This window comes from Protopterus annectens, chromosome 3.part0 (genome assembly GCF_019279795.1).
Source record: "Protopterus annectens isolate FY-2018-M chromosome 3.part0, PAN1.0, whole genome shotgun sequence".
Classification (NCBI taxonomy): domain Eukaryota; kingdom Metazoa; phylum Chordata; order Ceratodontiformes; family Protopteridae; genus Protopterus; species Protopterus annectens.
Window position 1 is genome coordinate 1,954,089,633 of NC_056731.1, and position 24,240 is coordinate 1,954,113,872.

Sequence of the window (24,240 nt, forward strand, 5' to 3'; positions counted from 1 at the left end):
GTCTATACCTGATAATGCCTTGGGGTGTCCAACATGAAGGAGTTTAAAGGGATTGAAATTCCATGGATGCCTAGGCAGACTTAATTTTCCTATCATCTTTTTTTTTTTTTTTTTTTTTACTTAACATGGATTTCAAGGTCCTGTTAAAACATTCTACCAACTAATTGATCTAAGGATGGCAAATGGTAGTTCTAAGTTGTTCTAATTTAAAGTTTTGCCAGAGCTGGTGCATAATTTTATACAAGAGGGGGTTTCTTAGTCAGTGAGTATTTTTTTCTGTATCCCCAGCCAAGGAGAACAGAAGAACCACTTCTTGTGACAATGGTTTGGAACTAGCTTTGCTGAGAGATATTGATTCTGAATTATTTGGCTGTGTAGTCCAGAACTGACAAAATTGGTGTCCACTACTGGACTTAACTAGTGGTCCAACAATACCTGTGGAGATCTGTTTAAAAGGTATATTTATTATGAGCATGCATATTAATCGATTTTTAAAGCTGGAGTTTGAGGATTTTTTTTTGACACTCAGGACATCTTGACAAAACTTTTCAGTTACTTTTATTATGTTTGACCAGTAAAATCTGGCATGAACCTTAGATTTGTCCCTATCTAGACATCCCCTCTGTATAGCCACATGACAGTTTAACTACTAACTCCCTGAAGGGATTAGGTGCCAGTAACTGACATATTACTTCCTCCTTCTCCTTGGTTACCCTATATAACATATCATTTTGTAGTTCAAAATAGGGAGAGGATTAATGACACTGTGCAATAGAGTCCTCACCCACCACCCTAGATATGTTCTACCTGACCTGCTGACAGTGTTATCCTTTTACTATGCCTTTTTAAAATTTAGCCAGCTGACTTGAAGGTCAGTTAGTTCATGGTTTAGTTCTTCTGTGGCCTCATGTGAAGTAAAGGGTTCTAACTCTTCTCCCACTAGTACTTAAAATGAGATCTTAACTTCCCACTCTTCCACTAAGAATAGTAGTTCACAACAATATACAGCATTGCCATCAGTCTGTTCTTCCAACTGGTAACCACCCTATCTGAGCCCTGGGAATAAGCAGCCTCCTAGTTTTCTTTTGTTCTTATGTAGGTAACCATTTGAAATGTCTGGACCCACTAGAGTGAATCTTGAAACATGGTGAGTGAATGGCCAGAAAACAGACTTTTACACACTAAGTCTGAGATGGCCATTTTTCAGAATATTCCCTTTTGTCTGAGGTATGCTACTTTTGGAGTTGGTATATATATGTTTGGGAGAGGGGCTTGCCCTCACATTGTGGGGTGCAGGGGGGCTTGACCTTCTCCAAAAAAAAGAAGTTTAAAGCAGAATACATTCACTCCTTTCCTTTAAGCTTGACCTTGACATTTGGTACATGGTCAAAGAAAGAAATTTCTCTGAACTTCAAAGTGAGAACAGGTAAATTTAATAATTGCGGCACATTTCACTATAACACTTGGTTACTGCACATTTTTAGCACCATAGAAAATCCACATTTTTAAAGGAAAATTGTTATGTTTTTGCTCGACAGCAGCAGGTTAAGCCAGGACTTCAAAAGAAAATGTAAACCAAGTGTTTACTGGCCACTGCATCAACCAGTATGAAAAACAATGCAGCTAACACTGTGAATAGATTTATTTACAAGAAAATATAAAATGCTAAGACCGACTTTACCAAAATAAAGTAACATATGCACTCCTATAGCTCAAAAAATTTCTGTGTTATTATAAAAAGGTTAATGACTCTAGTGCTTATAACACAAAGTTTTACAGTACTTCTAGAGCTGAATACTTACCCATTAAACACAGTCTCTATACTCTGATCAGTTGCAAAAGTGATTCCTAGAAAATTTCTATGGAAAATTAGTCCTTACTCAATTGGGAACAATACATGCAGAATAATGTTTTGGAAGAGGAGATTGCAGGTATTACCCTTGTGAAGGAAAATTCTACTCTGGAACCCCCAAAAATGTTTTTTCATTGTTTTTTAAACAAAAAATATCTTTATCGAATTATCACATGACATAGGCAATCATACATTTATATAAATGAAAACAAACCATATTGACATATTTTCAGTTGTAAACATACATCACACATAATCTTCTGTACAGTCATTGTCAATTGAACAGTGCACAGCTCATTCAGTTCTTGCCTTCCCTTAAACCTCATTCCTCTTCCAAAATATTATGCTGCATGTATTGTTCCCACAATTCCCATTTGTCTATGTAATTTGCTCCTACCCTTTTCTAAAGATTCCACTTCCATTTCTTTTGTCTCTGTTACTATATTCCCTACTTCTAATAAGGTTGGTATATACTTTGATTTCCATTTTCTAGTAATTGCTTTTTTGGCAGGCACCAGAATTAAACTTAGCAAGGCCGTATACTATGTCTAGGCAATTCAGATTCTGTATCACAGCTCAAAAAAGAAATTTCCTTAGTTACACCAAATTACTCAAACAGTATTTCTGGCAGAGTAATCTTCAGTGAATTTTTAAAGTCTGCAACGCATTACACTCCCCCATAAAATATGTTCCTAATAACCTCTTCCTTCCTCATCAAACCTCCATAATTTGCAATCTACCTGAATTAAAATTCTTTGAAGTTGGCTTGGGGTATAAAAATACCTATGCAAACATTTTCATGTGAAAAACCAAAAGATCCTAGACTTGGTTGAATATTTAGGAGCCATAAATGTCTTTCGGCTTTTCCCGGTTAGGGATCGCCACAGCGGAACTCCCGTCCGCTAATGACTGGGAGTGAATTTTTATGGTGCGGAGTTGCCAGCCCGACGCCCAACCCTCAAAAAAGGCACGCCCATTCACACACGCACCTACCTGCATGTCTTTAACATCACTCGACCATGGGGAGGACATGCAGACTCCACATAGAAGGCTCTCCAGCCGAGAATCAAACAAGAGAACCTCTTGCTGTGAGGCGACAACGCTAAATGCTGCACCACCGCGGCCTATATTTGGGAGCCATAAATATATCCTCCAATTGTTTCTTTGTGAATTGCTCATCCAATCACTCTTCCCAAACCTTTCTAACATCCTCTGATTGATTCCTAGAGTTATCATGCAATATTTTATATGTTCTACTAATTATCTCTTTTTAAATAGCACTTTATGTTCTAAATTCTTATATTTCAGTGGTTCATCTACAAATTCCGTGCCTGCTGCCCTTGAAGAATAAATTGCCTATGTTACATTAAAAAAATGGTAAACTGCTATATTGTAATAGGAGGGCATACTCAGGTCTGCAGCACCCCACCCCCTTAAAATACAAATCTGCATGCTGTGGGAGTAGAACCTATAGCCCTCTGCATCAAGATGCAAGAATGCTACATGTTGTGCTGCTAACACAGATTTAAAATTCTATACAACAACAGTGATACCATTTGCTGAACAAAACAGCTGTACATTTTAAGCAGACAGCATGAGCAGCAGTAAACTTCTCTTCCCTTGAAGCTCAATTCCTTGAAAATGCACTTGAAAATAAATTCCACCTGCTAACTCTAACTAGGGTGTTTCACTCTTTCTTACACACACACACACACACACACACACACACACACACACACACACACACACACACACACACACACACACACACACACCTCAACATCTTGGTGCAAGAAATCTGGACAAAGCCTAAAATAAATAGGGACAGATAATAAATATTTCTCTCATGCATCTTAGAAAATTGCTAGAACAACAGGATTTGTGTTAGCATGCATTTTCCTAAAGGATATGATGTCTAAAACTGAAATGTCTGTCATTATTTAGCAACTCCAATCTTTTTTAGGAGGAATATGGGGCAAAAATGTGGACATTCTGCTAAACCTGGACAGTTGAGGGGTATGCTACCTCCCTCTTATACATATATACATACATACACACACACATACATCCCCCTACCTCCTTAGAAAGTGGGTAGAACAAGCTTTGCATTAGTATGTATTTTCTGAAAGATATGAAGTCTAAAGCTGAAATATCTGCCATTATTTTCTGACTTCAGTCCTCAATGATTTGGTAGAAAAACACACTTTTATGAGAAACAAACTGAAAATATGGAACAAAAATCTGGAAAATTGCAAGCCAAAGTATGATCCCCAGCCCTTACTCACTTTCCTACTTCCTTCTTACTTACTTACTTCCTTACACACACACACACACACACACACACACACACACACACACACACACACACACACACACACACACACACACACACACACACACGTGCGCGCGCACACACATACACCAGTGGTGGATCCAGGAATTTTCAGAAGTGGGGGGCGCAGTATAGAAAGGAGACATTTGCGGTGTGTGGAAAGTAGACGAACAGGGGTGGGGGCTGTAGAAACAGGACCACCTAAAGCTGCTCTGACAGAAGGTATGAAAAGACAGCAATGTGCATTCAGCTGTACATCCTTGTAGTGCACCTGTCACAGTGGAAGTAGATAAGACACGCCTGGGAGTGACGTCTGGTCATCTATGCCCACCCTTTTCATGGTGGCATGGCTTACATATGCATTATAATAATTTAGCAAATAGTGCCGCTGAAGATGATGTGACCAGTGCAAATACTGATAATGCTGGTATTGTAACCTGGTAATCCCAAATATCCTATTAACTGGTGACTCCACTGTCTGCTAAATAGGTGTGTATTATCAGTCAGATAATCCCACTCAACAAAAGTAAATAAATAAAATACTACATTTTCTGATGCTGAAAGTAGAGTCTTTCTACCAGAACAAAGCCAGTGAAAACAACTGAATTAGTAGAAGTAACATATCCAGAGTAACTAATAACCATGTTTCTTCAACTTCCTGAAATACAATCAAGGGTAGATTCCATGTAGATATTACAGGTAAACAAATTATTACATTCAGAAAGAGTTCACTTTTCCAGACAAAATAAATATTTAATGTTTATCTGATGGTTGTTAGTCTAATAACTATTCCACAAACACATTTACCTGCACTGTAGAACCTACACACACACACACACACACACACACACACACACACACACACACACACACACACACACACACACACACACACACGCACACACACACGCACACACACACACACACACACACACACACACACACACACACACACACACACACACACACACACACACAAATAAATAATAAATAAAACTAAATTACTTTCAAATAACTACTTGGGGGACCAAATTCATAATGAGCCTAGGCAGAATGGGACTATGCACATGGGTGTTTTATGCTGTGCTGCTGCCCTCCCACCACCACCACCAGTATTGCTTATCTAGCAAAATAAACAAAGAAACTTTATACTAATCATCATAAGGTCAATAAACTGCTGCACGGACCAAAGACACACTGCACTATAATATATACACACAAAAATTTTACTACCAAGCCATTTTAATGAAGAGCACTCCCTCCCCACCTTAATAAGTTCCACAGTTTTCCTAAAATAAATAAATACATACATACATACATATATAAATATGCTGGTACCACCACCTTCTATCTTCCCAGAATATAACACCTTCAGCTTACTATTATTACATTTCTTATCATAAGGGACAGCCAGATTAATTGAAGTAATGCACAAAAAACCAAAGACAAGCAAAGAATAATCCACGACCTTGAAGAAAGGAACCAGAACTCTGCTAAAGTCCACAAGGCTGTATTTTTATTTCTGAAGTGTTCCAAAAGTCACAGATAAAATCACACTGAAGTATTCCAAAAATCACAGATAAAATCACACAAGCGCTTTCGCTCAGGCAGTCCTGAGCTTTATCAAGGTCGTGGATTATTCTTTACAGCCAGATTAATTTTTATGACTGGGCACACAAACTATGAAATGATCATATTATATACACAGACACACATACATATATATTTAAATATATGTACATACGTATATATATATATATATATATATATATATATATATATATATATATATATATAGGTTCATAGGTTCATAGGTTCATACTAGGCTATCTGCCCTAGGGCATTTATAAGCCTAGCCAGAATGTGTTTGGCTTTCGCCACCCATTTTAAATTTATTTTGCTATGCCCTTTTTCGAGGTTAGTATACTGTGCCTCTGTCTAACAGTGACACAGAAGTGATACCCAGGGTAAACCTACGATCTCCCATCCACTCATCAAGATTCCTCTTGAAGAGAGTCAATGAGGGACTCTGCCTAACCTGGACTGGGATTTTATTCCAGAGTGAAGGGAGCCTCTGGGTTATGAATCTGTCCCTCCAGCATGTCCTATTTATTTCAGTGCTGAGGTTCAAGTCTCTCGAGCGCGTAACTCGATGGGATTTGGATTTTCTGAGGTGCAGCATGTCCATTAATTCCGGGTTGGACATGGCTTTATACGTCAGGCACAGATCGCCTCTGAACAGGCGGTATGCCACTGAGTAGAGCTGGAGTTTCTTTAACCGGACAGCATATGGCATCTGTTTAAGCCCTTTTATCCTCTTGGTGAGGTACTTTTGGGGTCTTTCCAGTTGCTGCAGGTGTCTGGTAAGGTACATCCCAAAAGGGGCATTGTACTCAATTATGGGCCTGATGAGGGATGAGTAAAGAGGCACGATGACCTCCCCTGATCTAGATGTGAATCCCTTCATGATTAGGTGGGCTATATAAAATGTTTTTCTAACCACTTTGGCCACGTGGTTGTCAAATGAGAGATTGATATCAACTTGGGTCCCCAGGTCCCTAATTACTTCTTCTGTACTTAATGGATTACCACCTATGTGGTAATTTGTGGGCACTTTGTTTTTGCCAAAGGGGATGACTATACACTTTTTGGCATTTAGCTTGAGGCCATGGCTCTGGCACCAGTTGTCTGTTTCTATGAGGCCCTTTTGGAGGATGCTTGTGTCGGCTGGAGAGTCGATTATGGCGCCCAGTTTGCAGTCATCTGCGAACTTGGTCAGCCACAGTCCTTCCGTGTTGGCCTGTACCTCCGAGAAATATATACCGAACAAGAGAGGTCCCAGGACTGAGCCTTGTGGGACACCACTTGTAACTGGTTTGGAGTCTGACATGGCTCCAGCAATTCTAACCATGTGGGTTCTGTCCTTGAGCCAGTTTGCAATCCATCTAGTGACATAGGGGTTTATATTTAAGCTGGTGAGCTTATCTATAATGCCTGAGTGGGGTATTGTATCGAAGGCTTTTGCAAGGTCCAGGTAGGCTGTGTGGACCACCTTCCCCTCGTCAATGGCCTTGGTGACTGTTTCAAAGAAATCAACCAGGTTTAAGAGGCAGGATATATAAACACACACACATACACAATATATATATACATATATATATATATATACACACACACACACACACACACACACACGCACACACGCACACACACACACACACACACACACACACACACACACACACACACACACACACACACACACACACACACACACACACACACAGACACAAACACATACATATATATATATATATATGGGTCCCCTTCAAAACATCAAATACCAAAACCAGAAATAACATCCCCTCCACATATAACAACATATAATGACACCAAATTATCAAACACACTTTTTACTATGTTTCTACAGGGGGGCTTAATACAGTGGGGTTAGGAAATTAACTTTTTCCGAAGTTGGTATATTTAATTTACGGGGGGGTGTGGGGGTGCAGGAGGGCTTTCCTCCCCCTGCAGAAATGTAGTAAAAAGTGTGTTTGGTAGTTTGTGTGTTGTTATATGTGGAGGGGGTGTTATTTTCTTGTGATTTGTAGTGTTAGATGTTATGAAATTCAATTTTAGATGTTCTGGTCTCAATGTTATTAAATTAGATGTTATGGGTTTTAGATGTTTCAAAGCAGACCCATATATATATATATATATATATATATATATATATATATATATATATATTTATATATATATTGAAAGGATCATATTATATATTTCTAAACAAACTATAAAAGGAAATTATCTTTTTTCACAGTAAAACTACAGAAAATGCATACAAAACACACACATATATATATATATATATATATATATATATATATATATATATATATATATATATAGACATATCTCCTACACACACCTATGAGAACCTCACTTATAAAGAAGGACACTAAATTGAGTAGCTAAAGGGAGAAGGGGCTACTGAAAGCATGCTTCTGTCTTGTGTTGTAGCTGCTACAGTTCACTTTTCACTTGTTTATGGAGAAGTTTTACACAGGCAACAGAAGCAAAGAGGCACAAAGGCAATAAAAGCCAACAGAAAAATAAGTACATAAAAACACCAACTGCTACAACTAAAATGTAAAGCATCCCTTCTAACACCAGAAATACTTAAAAGGAAATAGCAGCATTATGCAAATGTGCATAAACGGAAGAATAATGAGATCAACTGTGGGCAACAATGCCATAACACAAACGCAGTCTACAAGGAATATGGCAAGCTGCAGCTGTAGTTATGGGTAATTCAAAGAAGCCTGCCAAAACACCTGCAATCAATAAAAAATAAATTACAGTTAAAACTTCAAGGCATGGCTCCCCTCCCCATATAGGCACACGCTGTCCTGATCTACTTGTCGCTTCCATGACTTCATTACACAGTTTTGCTAAAAAGCATGTGGGACTGTTTAATACTTGCTTCTTTTTAAAAGGGAAGACAAGGCTTTGGAAGACAAACTTTTTTGTTTCTAAGGTGTTGGACACCCCTACCTCCCTCTTACATATACACACACAGACATACCTACTACTTATACACACACACTCCTACCTTACCTACCTACTTTTTACATACATGCATACACACCACTACCTACTTCTTACATCCACACATCCCTGCCTACCTATTTCTTACACACTCCTTCTAAACACTTAAAACACACAAGCACACACCTACCTCTCACTTGTACATTCATCCATAGTCCAAATGACTCCTGGAATTCAAATTCTGAGCAGAAGATGACGACATAATCCATCAGTTGCGCAGACAGAGAAAATGTAAACAAGTTGCAAACATCTGTTCCGTCTGTGCGACTGTACGCAAAGGGCATTCTTAAAGAAGAACTCCCTTAAAAAAAAAGAAAAAAACATTTTTTTTTTAATGAAAAGAAAATTAATCTCCTAGCCAGCCAGTTTCAGAGGGTGCAAGTGCACATCCTTGCACCTGCCTGTGGACACCCTTGCATCAAGACTCACCAACAACAATGGTATTTTCTTACATTCTGCTTAGCATCATTGTTCTATTAATGTTGTCAAATGTTTGTGTCACCTCCAAAAAGCCACATTTATTCATATCACTCAATTTTGCCAACACCTTTGCTATTCTTTTAGCCATTATATATATAAATACTTTATAATCATGGTTTAGAATAGAAATGAGCAAAAATTGCTTTTTGAAGTTATCTTTGTAGCTATTTGTAATACCTCAAAACCACTCTGATTCCTATTAAATTTTAATGTTTTTCCCCACAGAATGGCTCTAATGGGCCTGCCATATTACTATGACCTTGTTTTACTGCTTGGAAATCTTGCTCCCATAATTTATTTCACATCCCCTTTATATATTTATAACAGTAAACAGTATGGCAAAAGTATGAGTGACAACTTAAAGCTTCTGTAACCTGACTGCCTTTCATTTTTGCCTGAATAACTCTGATTCGTAATGTTCTCAAAGATGCTCTAATGTGTTCATAGTAGTTGTAAACCTTTAACAAAACAAGGTAGCTTGAACTTCAGGTGTTTCTAAGGCTGTTAATTTGTAACCCTTAAAAGGAGAACCACACTCAAAAACTCAAAAAAAAAATGTTTATTTCATCATGGTTTGGTGTTGCCTACATTTTAACACCACTCTGGGACTATTTACAGTTTTTAAATATTTTTATATGCAATTTCTGAGTCTAATCACATGAGGTCTAGCATCTTGAAGTGATCCTGGTTGTTTAGTCTACCTCCAGGTATCTCACAATGCAGTGCTTGTCTGTAAAATATGACATTACGCAGGCCTCTTTCTTCCTAAAGCTCCTGTCACTGCATTGATTTTACATGCATACACTGCTGTCTTTCAGTCAGTTTTAAGTAACATTTCAAGCCGTTCAATGACTAAATAAAACACAAACAGTGCAAATGCCATAGAACAGACTTTCAATGTGTTTTTTACTGCTGCTTCTTTTTAGAATGGCTAAATTGCAGTCTTTTGTGAAACCTGAATTATACTACTTCAACTCTTCTCACATCTCCCTTTACACCTAACTTGCTTAGCTGTCAAAGTGCTAAGGGTAATTTGAGCTGTTACCTCCTGTGATTCACAACTCACAGCAGGAGACTTGACTCATGTATTGTTTTCTTGTTCTAGCCTTTACTTTCTGTATGGGTAGGGGAAGGACAAGGGAGCTGTAATATCACAGCATGGGTGTTTTTTTAGGATGGTTGTGGTGAGGTCTGTTTGGGGAGGGAATTGGCCAGAAAACCACCTGTATTCATTGGCCTTGATGACATCAATGCATTGGAGACTGCAGCAAGCTTCTGCAGGCGGGATAAAAGTTTTTTGAAAGTGAAACCACCACAATACAGTAAGGTACTGTTTTAGTGGAGAGAAATAGTTGATTTAAAATATGTTAAAATTCTGTATTGTTGTTTATTCATAGCAGGGACTGTAAATAGGGAGAAAAAGTACAGAAACGTTGAGCACTTAATGATAGAATCCCATTGTTGTGCTTTAAAATACTGAGAGATCCTTCCCCATACTCTTCATGAGGTGTTAAAGCCATCACTGTAATCCAGGAGCTAATAACTTAGGAGCTTTTCTTTCAAAGAACTTTTAACAGGCTTGTAAACTACTTCTGCCATTCACCAGTGTCTGCACTGGAAAGATGTGGGTATTTTGCTGAGAATGTTAGAGAAATATGCTGTATTTGCTTAAAAAAAGAATTTTATAATTTTTCTATGTCATTATGTCATTTCTGTCCTTACAATAAAGCAAAGTACAAAATAAGTACAACCTTCTATTCTTGAATTTGTTTGAGACTTTTCTTTTTTGTTGTTGTTGTTACTGAGGCACAGATGTCTTTGTGCATTGCATTTTACTACTTCTGTTGTTCTATTGTTACCCTTTGATTTATTACAATGTGCATGGTAACACTTCATTCAACCTGTAATCCTCAAGCATGACAATTTAGTAGTTATTCTCTATGCTGTGCATAAGACTGTAATGCCGCAGTCTGCAAAGGTGTTGCATTTACAGAAAAAAAAGAATATCCTGAATAAATGAATCACAACCAAAAAGATGAGATTAGCTATTGCAGCAATACAGTTTTTCTTCCATTCTTCAAGAAAGGCAGAGGAAAATTTGTACAAAACTATGGGTTTATTTTTATAGCAGCTTGATATCAGCAAGACTGAGGATTAACTGCAAAATTGTGTGCAGTACCAAAGAGAAAAGACTATAGACCTCCCTATGTCTATGGTATAGCTTGCAGGTAGGGGCAAATTGAAATGATAAACTTAAAAAAAAGGTGGGTAGACTTTCCATTCCTTTAAATTCAAGGCAAGGAAATGACAGTTTTACATAGTACAGGCTTGTTCCTGGTAATTAAACCATACTGAAACCCTATTGTAGGGAGGAAAGAAACTGCAGGATTGAGTAGAACTGCAAGTATGGATGAGCTTTTCTTTTAAAGGGCTAACTATTATATCCAGTATTATCAACAGTAACAGCAGAATATACTTCAAATACAAGGGCATACACTTTCACAATTCAACATATACCCTTTCGGGAGGAACCACCATTTTTTATATATGAGTATGTGTGCATGTGCATGTTTTATATGTTGTGTGTTTTTTTATGCCCAGATCAGACTGTTTGATTCCTGCTGCTCATGAAGTGCTGCTTTATTTGCTCATCTCCCACCTCCAATTCACCAGCCACACCACAGCGCAACAAACGTATACTCTCCTAACTACTCCCACAATCTACTCCCAGTCAATTCTCTCTCTTAAACACATGCTAACCTTCACTCTACTATTACATACAGCATATACTCACAAAGACAGTTACCAAATCCAATAACTGCTCAAAACCTCAAACTTTTAAATACATATATTGCTAGCAACTCCCCAAATCACACTAGAAGAAGCAACAGTACTCCCTCTTAAATTCTAACAAATTCCCTAACTATTGTGATTACTTCAGCTGTCTCTCTTCAGGCTACTCTTTGCTCAGTATCTGCAGCTGAAACTCCCACAAAAGAAGATGACCAGATATTTAACTGCCCATTCCAAGCTCTGTATGATAATCCCAACTTAACAAGTACATTTATATGCAAATACTTAATGACATATGTACTCAGGAGCTGTTTGTCAATGGAAACATTTTAAATGTTCAGAATGTTGAACCTGAAAGTTCATCAACATTCTGTCATGGTGGCTAGATTTACAGATGTTTGAGAAGATGAGTGTTGAATTGCCTTTTTTCCTCCCCCTTCACTGAATTTTTTCCAGGGTCGTGGGGTGCAAGGAGCTTGCCTTGTGCAATTTTATTTTTTTGTGTTTTGCAATCTTGGGAATGTTGTTTTCATGACTAGTGATCTACCAAGGCTTTTTATCTCTTGAGTTTGAATAACTGATGTCAATTAAATGAGATGCAGTTAATCAAACTGGACCCCTGTACTCTTATGCAATTAAAATTATGTGCAATAGCTGCACATTGTCTCAACTATATACCCAAGTATTTATGCTTGATGTCTTATCTGCTTATTCATTTAGCACAAGTCTCTTGTTTGACAAACTTTTTTTAATTTAATATTTTTTTAAAGAATATTTGCCTGAACATGCTCTATGTCCCTCCTTGCTCAAGCCCTAAAGTAGCTAATGCTGTTACAGGCTGTTTAAATTATCTACTGTAACCTCACTGCAAGGCTTATGTATTTGCCTTATGTACGTTATATACTGTATATTAATACATGTATGTGAAAACTGGTACATCATTTTTTAAATCATCTTTATTAAGCACAGCATTTTTTAAAGTGATATAGGTACATATACAGTAATAAAAAAGAAGTCAAAGCATAATAGCATTTATTTTATTTTCATGCAGTATACATTGCATAAACTGTGCAATTCCTGCCTTCCCTTAAATATCACCCTCCTCCTGAACACTATCTTGCATTTATTGTTTCCACAAATTCCATTTATTTCTATGTTATTTGTTCCTTTCCTTTTCTAAAGCTCTCACTTACAGTTACTTTATTTCCTTTACAATATTCATAATTTTCTTTTATTAATATGTACTTCAGAGATTTTGTCCTCATGCCTGCACTGAAAATAGTATAAAACATAGTTGGACAGCCATGATAATAAAACTTAAAGAGGATGCTAGATAGACAGATATATAGATAGACAGATAGATATATGAATACAAGAATTTGGAAATTAGAAGTATACCTATTTATGTGGCCATGAATAATGTGATGTAAAGGGTAAGAGGACTATAATGTACCGCAGCATTTTGTACATTGTCGGTTAATATTTCAAATTCAATAACTTGGCTGAGGATCATAATAATGTGGCTTAGAGTCCATTTTTGTCATAAATAAATCACTATGCTCACAATGCATTATTGAATAAAATGTGACTTTTAGCAACATTACTGCACAATTCCTTATGTAGGAAGTTGCAGTTGTTAGACTAGCTCATACCTCTCAACTGTTAAAGAACTTTGCAGAATGTCCCTGATTCTGCCATACATTTTGCCATGTTCCTCTTAATTGTTTCAACTTCCTGTTAAATTGCTGAGGATTACAGTCAGTAAATAATGCCACATATGGACTTTATTATGTGCTATGGTTCAGGAAAATGCACTTTGATGCAAAACATATTGTTCTAATAATATTTTAAATGAATTAGAGGAATATTTAAAACATATCCTTGAATTTATGGTTTTGCTCCCTCATTATATTTGTCTCTATACAGAATTCTTGAAAAAAAAGGTTGTCAGGTATGAAGTAAGCAATAAAACCAAACACCTAAATGTAATTGTTTTACTCTATATAGGTTACTAGAAGCATTACCTGTTGCAGAGCTCTGGGGATGATCCCACGATGAGTGTAATTTTCAGTAGCTCCGGTCATGGTGTATGTTTTCCCAGCTCCAGTCTGGCCATAACATAAAATGGTACCTGGAAACATAATCATCTATTTGATTCTAATACTGAATGAATGCAAAATAATGACAGAAATTTCAGAAAGCAGATTTATCTAAAGAAACGTGTTTTTCTGCAGAGCATTTGTATATTTCTCACCTTTGCAGTTCACTTCCATGAATGACACCTACCTAATGGGAAGCTTCTAAATCAGCAAATAGCCTTTTTCTTGTCTCTGCTGCTTCCTGACTATCAGCCACAAATGCAATAAACTGTTCAGGATGTTTTGTGACTATAATGTCCACTATTAAACTTGCAAGCTGTTTAATACTGGAAATTACTCTGTAAATTGTTTTTCCTTTCTCTTTCATTATTTTTCTCTCTTTTTAAACTGCATTTGTTTCTTTCTGTCTCAACTTTTGAATTGTGAAAACATCATAAAAGTATGTGGAAGACAAATTACATCTAGGAAATGCATTCATATCTGTATGTTTTTTGTTAACCAGTTAAGTAGTCTGGTGCAAGGACCATTTTCAGCTATGACCAAGCACAAGATTTCTATATATCTGCAACACTTATTTACTTTGACTGTCTTATCACTGAATGTTTGAAATCTGATGTCTAGGACATCTTAACACTAAATACTCAAGTGACTTGATGCTCAAGTATGCCCTTTTAGGTAGATGAGTTGTGCTGTTCCAGTTCTGTAATATAATTCAGTTTTAGTTTAGGGTTTGGATAGATAGATTGATATGCATTTCTAATATTATTTACCGATGTTAGCTCTAAACTATAACTGTACTCTTCTACTTAATGTAACCGTTGAAGACAGTTCACCGTTGAGCAGGGTTATGCAGCACAGTTCATGGATTTCAGATGTCACACTAGCAGTGAACGGAAATAAATCAGTTAACACACCAACAAACGAAAGTCCTACCAGCACCGCAGAGGTGCAAAAAACACCAATGATGGATGATTCAATAAAAGTCTTAAACTTTAAACTTTTAATAAACTTCGAACAGATAAAAACTTAAACACTTAATTTCAATGCTTAACTTATATCACCACATTTTTCTTCCCAAATACATTGAGACTTCTTCAAAATGATACATATTCCATACATTATTTTTTGTGACACTAGGAAGGTAATTATTGAAAAGCTATTTTATATACATTAAAAAGTCTTTATTTATATAAATCATATAGAGAATTTTAAAGCATTTTAAATAGAGCTTTTGTTGTGTGTCTTTTGGCTTATCCTGGTTAGGGGTCACCACAGCGGAACTCCGGTCCATTAATTTTTGGTAGTGGATTTTTACGTGCCGAGTTACCATCTTGGGGAAAAAGGAAGAATTAATACGTAAACTAACCCTATCTTTGTGGAAAATCAGATAAGGTGGTTTGGAAGAGGGTGCTTGGAGCTCAGAAACTTTTGTTGCAGAAGTTATAGCTAGAAGAAAGACTTTTCCAGGAAAGAAATTTGAGATCTGACTTAGTGGAGGGCTCAAAGGGTGATCGTATTAACCCCTGTAACACAACAAGGAGGAATGGGATCTTTTATCAGAGGTCTAAGTAAAAAGGTGCCTTTAAAGAATGCTTTACATAACTTGGATGATGCTAATGGGGAAGTATTATCTTCAATGTGATAGTTAGAGGTGGCTGTCAATTGAACTTTAATGGCGGAGAAGCTAGTACCACTTTGAAGAATCGAAGCAAGAAAATCTAAAACAGTGGGTACTGGAGCAGTGAAAGGATCCATCTCACTCAGCTATGCCCAAAAAAGAAAATCTCTTCAATTTAGTCTTATAAATCTTCTTCATAGAAGGTTTCTGGGATGAAAATAAAATTTGGTGAGCAGGAAAGGAAAGCCTGGAATGTCTAGCCATCATTGGAACTGGAGTGGTTCTTGGCCCAGGAATTGCAGTTTATTGATCATTTGGAAAGCTGTCCATCTATTTTAACTTTCTGGTTTAAAAGACCATATCTGCGCTTGTTTCCCATCGTTCCTGTAACTAACCTACTGGAAAGCACTAGAAAGCCTTAAACTGATACAAGCCTTCTAGCTTAAAAGAGAGTCTTTGGAGTGATTAAGTATCGGTTTTCTGTATTTTCTTGCTGTGCTTAACTGTTTTCCGCCTAAATGCTGATTTTCCAGCATTTATTGTGATTTAAAAGCTTGTTTTTTTCACATATTGTACTTATTTGACTGCCTGCACTTTTAAAAAGTCATGTTTTGTTTAAATAATTTAACTGTTGTAGGCTACACACTAAAGTACGATAGTCTTTTCTAACTGCTTGTAGTCATTTAAAGCTGTTTTAAGTGCACTTTTTATTGTTTTTGCCTTATCTTTTCAAAAAAAAAAAAAAAAAACATTCCTTGTTTCCCACCCTTCTAAGCTAGTATAGTCCAGTTTTCAGGCTAGTGCTGAATTCAGGTCTGTGTTACAAATTTCTGAGTTGCCCATACCTTACTTGAATAGAGGGAAGTTTCACTGTTCACCTGTGAATGAGGGGAACTTTGAGCAGTCTTCTGTCCCTGGAGGAGTGGTTCCAGCCCAGAAGTTAGTAGTTTAAAAACCGCGTTTGCACGGTTTTGTGTGCAGGGCAGCACCGGTTAGCTACAGTTAAATTATTCCCGGCTCCACTAAGTCTCTTCTTCAGTTTTTCCCTTGAAACTAGTCTAACTCTCAACCTAAGCACTCAAAAAGCATCCTACAGTCCAGAACTTGCTCAGACCTAATAACAAGCACTAATATACCCCAACACTTGATTGCCCAGCAGGGCAAGGTTCTTTATCCACTCCTCACCAACCAAGCGATTAAGCAGCTTACCCTACTATTCAGGCATGACCAAAGGGCCACTTCAGGTGTACTCTCCAGTCTAGCTGGTGAACCTGGGTATCCTGAAGCAATATTACAACTGCCTCATGTACACAGAAAACCCTCTCCTCCTACCACAAAACACTAACATATGCGAGAGATGCAATTATACAGCCAAACTGGAAGTTAAGGTCTCTCCACCCAAGACTGGAACAGACAGTTATGAGGAGAAGGTTAACAATTGCACCACACCAACAGCCTCACACAGACCTACTAAACCAGCACTGGCAAAAAATACACATAAATACACTAAATCATACTCGGAAGCTCCAAATAAAAACCTGCAAAAGCATCAGAGAGCTCCAAAGCAGACACCCAAAAAACCTGTACCTCCCATCACAAACCAGACAACACATAAAACACAAAATCAATGTGCCACACAATCACAGCCCTTAAGGCAAAATAACACACCTAACACACTAGTAATAGGTGACTCTATAGTCAGGCCCACTGACGTCCCACTCACTAGGCTGGACAAGGAGAAAGTTACTGTTAGCTGCCTGTCGGGAGCCAGAAACTGCCACATAACACAAGCACTCAGGTCACTCCAGAACAAGTACAAATATGACTCTGTCATTGTTAATGTTGGTGTGAATGACCTGAGACGTACCTCCCTGGACTACATGAAAAGAGACATGGAAGAGCTCTCTGATCATGTAGCCCAGGTGGGTATGAGCCTGACCCTGAGCAGCATCCTGCCCTTACCAAGAATGATACCTCAGTATAAAAAAAAAATGATCAATTTCAACAATTGGCTAAGCTTCTGGTGTCATTCAAAGGGGATCCAGTGTCTGTCAGCCAGGGATGACATGCTCGACAAGCCACATTGCTTCGCAAGAGATGGCTTGCAGCTGTCACCCCTAGGCTTTCGAATACTGGCCAAGGCTCTTGCTGCCCCCATAGTGCCTTTTTTAGGCAAGGCTGAAAAGACAAACCGACCTCCATAAACAGCACAAATAAAAAATGAGGGTTATGCTACTCAACACCAGGAGTTTAAATCTCAAAATGCATGCGCTCGAAGCACTCCTCAGTATGGAGAATGTCGACATCTGTGCAGTAACTGAAACCTGGTTCAAAGCTCTGTGAGTTGCAAAAGCATCAGAGAGCTCCAAAGCAGACACCCAAAAAACCTGCACCTCTTAAAGAGAGCACTCCAGCACTATGGGGCTACAACTCATGCCACACATTTCAGCCACAGAACACAGACCGAAACACAAAAGGAGGGAGTGTATCCATATTCATCAAGGATACCTACACCTCCAGGTTAGTGGCACAGCATGATACCTCCGAGATCATCCATGTGCAACTAACATCGGGCAAATCTGCAATGCAAATTGTGACCTACTACAGATCACCCTCCATGAACCAGGACCACCACTCTGCCTTTCTAAAGACACTGGAAAACATGAAGGTCCTACCGAACATCCTGATATTGGGCAATTTCAATTACCCTACCATTAACTGGGAAAACTACTTGAGTACAAACTCCCAGGCTCAGCGCTTCCTGGAATTTATTAACTCAAATGCCCTGGATCAGCTGGTAAACTCCCCTACCAGAGGTGAAAACATGTTGGACCTGGTCATCACCAATATGGGCGACAGGTGTTCCACACCGGAGGTCAACCTGTCACTGGTTAGATCAGACCATAAACTAATCACTCTGGATGTCCACACCCCACCACCACCCCCAACCAAGGAAACCACAGAGAAAAACTTTTCTAAAGCAAACTTCATCTTACTTAAGACAGAGGTGGTAAGTTTCACAGCCCCCACGCTAAAGGATAATGCTGTCCAAGATGCAGAATCCTTTACAAATGCACTCTATGAGCACCTACAAGGATGCATGGATCATGCCATCCCTAGCAAAACCAAGACTCACTCCCCTAAGAGAAGGAAACCAGTCTGGTGGACCCCTGCCATAAACAGGTTATACAATAAAAGGAGGAAACTAGTTCAGAAAAAAGCAAATCCCAAGAAGGAAATACATCCTTGATCAGTATCAGTAAGAAACTAAGGTCCCTCATAAAATCCTCCAAGGCTAACTTCGAAAGAAAAATAGCCAAGGATTCAAAAGATAACCACAAAGCCTTCTTTAGCTATGTCAAGAATCTAAGTGGCAACTCACAGATATGCTCTGAGCTAGTACAAAATAGCACAAAATATACTGAACCTACTGATATTGCCAACATCCTGGCAGACAGATTCAGTGCAAACTTCACCCCCCCACCTCCAAAAGGGCCACAACAATACTAGAAAAGTGTAGTGTCCTGGAAATCACAGATGCAAAGCTGAAAACAGCCCTTTCAAAAGCCAAAAACACAGCGTCAATGGGGCCAGATGGTGTCCCAGGATGCGTCTTGCATGAACTACAGAATGAACTAACCCCCCATCTAAACACGCTATTCAATCTCAGCCTCTCCACAGGCTACGTGTCCATAGAATGGTGCACAGCAATGGTTATTCCGCTCCACAAAAGAGGGGCAACAACTGACCCTGGTAACTATCGCCCCATAAGCCTGACTAGCCTGGTCTGCAAGGCTATGGAGCACATCATCATGGAACTCATTAACAAAGACATTGGGAACCTCCAAACACTTGACCCAACCCAGTTCGGATTTAAGGGCAGGTCATGCCTACTAAACCTGGTTGACTTCTTTGAGACAATCACCAAGGCCATAGATGAGGGAAAGGTGGTTCACACAGCCTACCTTGACCTCACCAAGGCTTTCGATACCATTCCTCACTCAGGTATTATAGAAAAACTCACCAACCTGAACATAAACCCCTACGTCACAAGATGGGTTGCCATCTGGCTTACAAACAGAACTCACGCGGTAAGAATAGCAGGCTCCAGGTCTGACTGTAAACCAGTCACAAGTGGTGTCCAGCAAGGCTCGGTTCTGGGACTCCTACTGCTCGGCATATACTTCTCTGAAGTACAGGCAAACACAGGAGTACTATGGCTAACCAAGATTGCTGATGACTGCAAACTGGGAGCCATAACTGACTCTCCGGCTGACACAGACATCCTCCAAAAAGGTCTTACCGAGATAGACACCTGCTGTCAAAGTCATGGCCTCAAGCTAAATGCCAAAAAATGCATAGTCATCTCATTTGGGAAAAACAAAACACCCACGAATTACCACATAGGTGGCAGCCTCCTTAATACAGAAGAGGTAATAAGAAATCTGGGGACCCAGGTAGATAGTAATCTCTCCTTTGACAATCATATTGCCAAAGTAGTTAGGAAATCCTTCTATGTGGCCCATCTAATTAGTAAAGGGTTCACATCTAGAAATAAAGAGGTTATAGTGCCCCTGTACTCATCACTCATCAGACCCCTCATAGAGTACAATGCCCCATTTGGGCTGTACTTCACAAGACACTTCCAACAGCTGGAAAGACCACAAAAGTACCTCAGCAAGAGGATTACTGGCCTCAAACATATGTCCTATGCAGACCAACTGAAAAAACTCCAGCTGTACTCAGTTGCATATCGCTTACTCAGAGGTGATCTCTGCCTGACTTACAAAGCCATGTCCAACTCTGAATTGATGGACATGCTCCACCTAAAGAAATCCATGTCACTGTGAGCCACGCGCTCTAGTGAGCTAAACCTCACCACAACAATAAATAGAACATGGTGGAGGGATAGATTCCTGTCACAAAGACCCCCATGCTTTGGAACAAAATTCCTAACTACATTAGGCAGAGCCCCTCACTAACACTCTTCAAGAGAAACCTTGACGAGTGGATGGATAACAGAAAATACACCCCTGGGATCACTTCATTGGCTGTGCTTGACAGAGGCTCAGTTAATTAATCAATGGGGTGGTGAAAGCCGACACACTCTGGCTAGGCTTATAAATGCCCTCGGGCAGATAGCCTAGTACCTACCTATGAACCTATGAGAAACAATGCGGTCAGTTTAGGACATGTAATGTCCGGATTAATCATCCCTGATGGATGAGATAGTATGTCTGGACTGGGGTCCAGTGTCCAAGTGAGACATAATAGGTGGACCATAGGAAGGGGAACCAAACTTGCTCAGGCCAGAAGTGGGCAATGAGGATTACCTTGGTATTCAGCCGGAGTGCTTTCTGAAGAAATTTGGGGATTAGAGGTAGGGAAGGAAATGCATATAGAAGACTGGAGGGCCAACCATGGTCCAGTGCATCTCTTGGTGACCATCACTGAGGGAGAATTAGGGCAAAGAACCTGCTGCATTTGGGAGAGGCAAATAGATCACAGCAAGGTTGACTCCATTTGTGGAAGATCATTTTTGCCACTGACTGATTGAGAAACCCACTCATGAGGCATGAGGATAGTCCTACTGAGCTTGTTGGCTAGAACACTGGATATGCATTGCTACAAGAAAGCGGTTGGAGGAGATCGCCTACTGCCAGACTCTTATTGCTTCTCGATAAAGGGGGTAGGATCTGGTTCCCTCTTGTTTGTTGAAGTACCAAACCACAGACATATTGTCCATTTGGATAGCAATTTTCCCAAGAGAAAGGGAGTTCTGAAAGGACTGCTCTCACCTCTAAGATGCTTATATGCAGTTTGGCCTCTTCTGGGAACCACATACCTTGAATAGTCCATCCCAAGAAATCCCCTCCACCCAATTAAGAGGTGTCCGTGATCAGTGTGGCATTTGGAGGAGGAAGGATAAAGGGACGTCCTTGACAAATGTTGTTGGAATAAATCCACCACAGTAGGGAGTCCTTGCAGACTTGAGATAGTTTTATAGAATGTTGCAAATGTTGCCGAAGAATGGACCATTGCACTGTTAGAGCCCACTGGAGGATTTGCATGTGAAGATTAGTGTTAGGTATCAAGATAATCACTGCAGCCATCAATCCCAAGGCTTGGAGAACCATTTTTGCTGGGGGAGTTGGGTGGGAAAGAATCTGTCTGACATGTAATATCAAGGTAAGAATTCTGTTTTGTGGTAAAAGAGTGAGAAGATTGACTGTATCTAGGTTAAGCCCCTATAAACCCCAAGGCTTGAACTGGTTGAATGTGGGACTTTGAAAGATTGATTGTGATCCTCAGGAATTGAGATAATCAGAGTAAGTACTCCCTGGCATTTACTAGGAGATGCCTGTTTGGTTCGGTGAGGAACCCGTCATCTAAATAAGGAAACACTCTGAATCTATACAGTCTGAGATGAGCTGCTACCACTGCCATGCATTTGGTGAACAACTTGGGGGCTGTGGTAAAACTGAAGGGCAGGGCTCTGAACTGATAATGACTGGCTACCAGCTGGAAGCACAGGTATCTTCAAGAGCACCTGCTCATTTTGATTTAATACTATGCACCCTGAAGGTCTATAGAGCACATCCAGTCATCCTTCTGTAACAGAGGCAGAATGGACTGAACCATGACCATCCAGAACTTGGAGTTCTTTACAAACTGATTTGGATAACTGAGATCCAAAATAGGTCCCAGGTCCCCTGTTTTCTTTGGCATTAAAAAGAACCTTGAGTAAAATCCAGATCCTCTTTGGTCTGGTAAGACCTCTTGGATGACTGCTTTGTCTAGCAGCTTTTGAATCTCTACAGCTGCTAATGCTTAATGATTGGGTGGAACACTGGGGAGAAATTTTCTTTTCAATGAAGGAGCTTGAGAAAAGGGAGTGAAATATCTGACTGTCTACAGAGAAGAACAGTCAGGCAATCCTTCAGGAGCACTGAAAGGGTTTAGCTGAGAAAGAATCTTGGAACTCTTGGTTTTGTGGACTGCCTCTTCTGCACCGGTGGCGTCTTCCGTAATTATTTCTCCATCTGACTCTGGAAGAAACATCTCCGTGTGAGTCTTGAAAAGGTCCTTCAGACTTCCAGAACTAGATCTTCTTACCACAGCACTGATTCCTAGAAAAGGGTCTCTCTGGGGTACCAAAAATGAAAAGGAAGCAAGTGCCAATAACTAAGACTTAAAAGCAAAAAAATGGAAGGCAGTCTGTCAGTGCCTTCTGTTTTTTGGTTTTAAGCCTTAGTTATTGGCACTTGCTTCCTTCTCATTTTTGGTTGTTGCTTTTACTTTGGAAGCATGTGACTGCCTGCATATCTTCAGTCTGATTCCATGGCTACAGGAGGAGGGGAAACGAGTGAGCTAAAGAAGTTAGTGCACTAGCTTATGCAATTGGTTGAACTTTTAACGCCTCTTTTCTCTTCAGTGGTTTCCACAGCCAGTACTGCCTTGTTTCCTGGTAACCAGGAGGTGAGGCAGCTTCAGCTTAATGGAGCACATAGCAAATGAATTATTAATCATCCTAAAGGCGTCCATGAGCATACAGAGCAGGACACGGATTTTCAGAGGACACTGTTTTCGGAGAACGAGGAAGGAAGTGAGCACGCTGAATGGCCTGTTAATGAAGCGCAGCATGGCAGAAGCCCACAAGGTGACTGTTTAATTGATACCAATGGAACAGTGAATTTTGACTCTGATTTAAATGCTTGGCTCAACAAACGTTTTAAAATACAAGAATTTCATTCAAGTGAGGTTAGGCATCAAAGCACTAGGCTTACTTATATGGAGAATGAAAATGTGTTATTTAAACACAGAAAGATGTGTATTGACAGCATGTATTTAAAAGAATGTTTAGAGCTTGGTATAATACCTAAAGGCTTAAGAATGTGGAAGTACCCTAATAATGTAAAGGAGGGTATGGAGTTCCACAAAGAATTAATCAATATTTTTGATAAAAGTGGAATGGAGGTGATTAAATTGCTGATTAAGAATAATGCTAGAGAAATAGTATTAATCAGAAAATTATTAATAACGATGTTTTCTGTAGATGAGTATAAAAAAGTTATTATGAAGTTAGGGACCATATAGATAAGATGTGCCAGGTCATTATCAACCGCAAGAAAAGGAAACTAGTTAGAGACAGGAGGGAATATGCAGAACAGCGTCATTATCCTAGACCAAGGGCTCCTTTTAATCAACACAGAAGTGATGAAACTCAGAAAGTTAATGAGAGCAACTACAGGAATGATATTGAAGTGATTGAAGTGATTGAATTTCATGAAAGCGATCCTGGGCTAAATTATAATGACCCTTTAGAATCCCCCCCTCCTCAGATCAGAGAGACTGAGGGACAAGTATCCACAGAATTACAGGTACGATCAATGGAGGGGGAACAATTTTGGGAGGTAGTTCAGGACAATGAACAGAATACTTATAAAGATAAAAA

General features: G+C 39.2%; 1 protein-coding gene across 1 annotated transcript in view; it reads right to left on the reverse strand.

Annotated features, from left to right (window-relative positions):
• Positions 1-24,240, reverse strand: part of KIF9 (kinesin family member 9) — a 1,986,094-nt gene that overhangs the window by 1,528,413 nt on the left and 433,441 nt on the right. Inside the window, exon 3 of the mRNA XM_044066028.1 lies at positions 14,093-14,199. Coding sequence (XP_043921963.1) covers positions 14,093-14,199 — 107 coding nt within the window. The remainder of the gene's footprint in view (positions 1-14,092; positions 14,200-24,240) is intronic.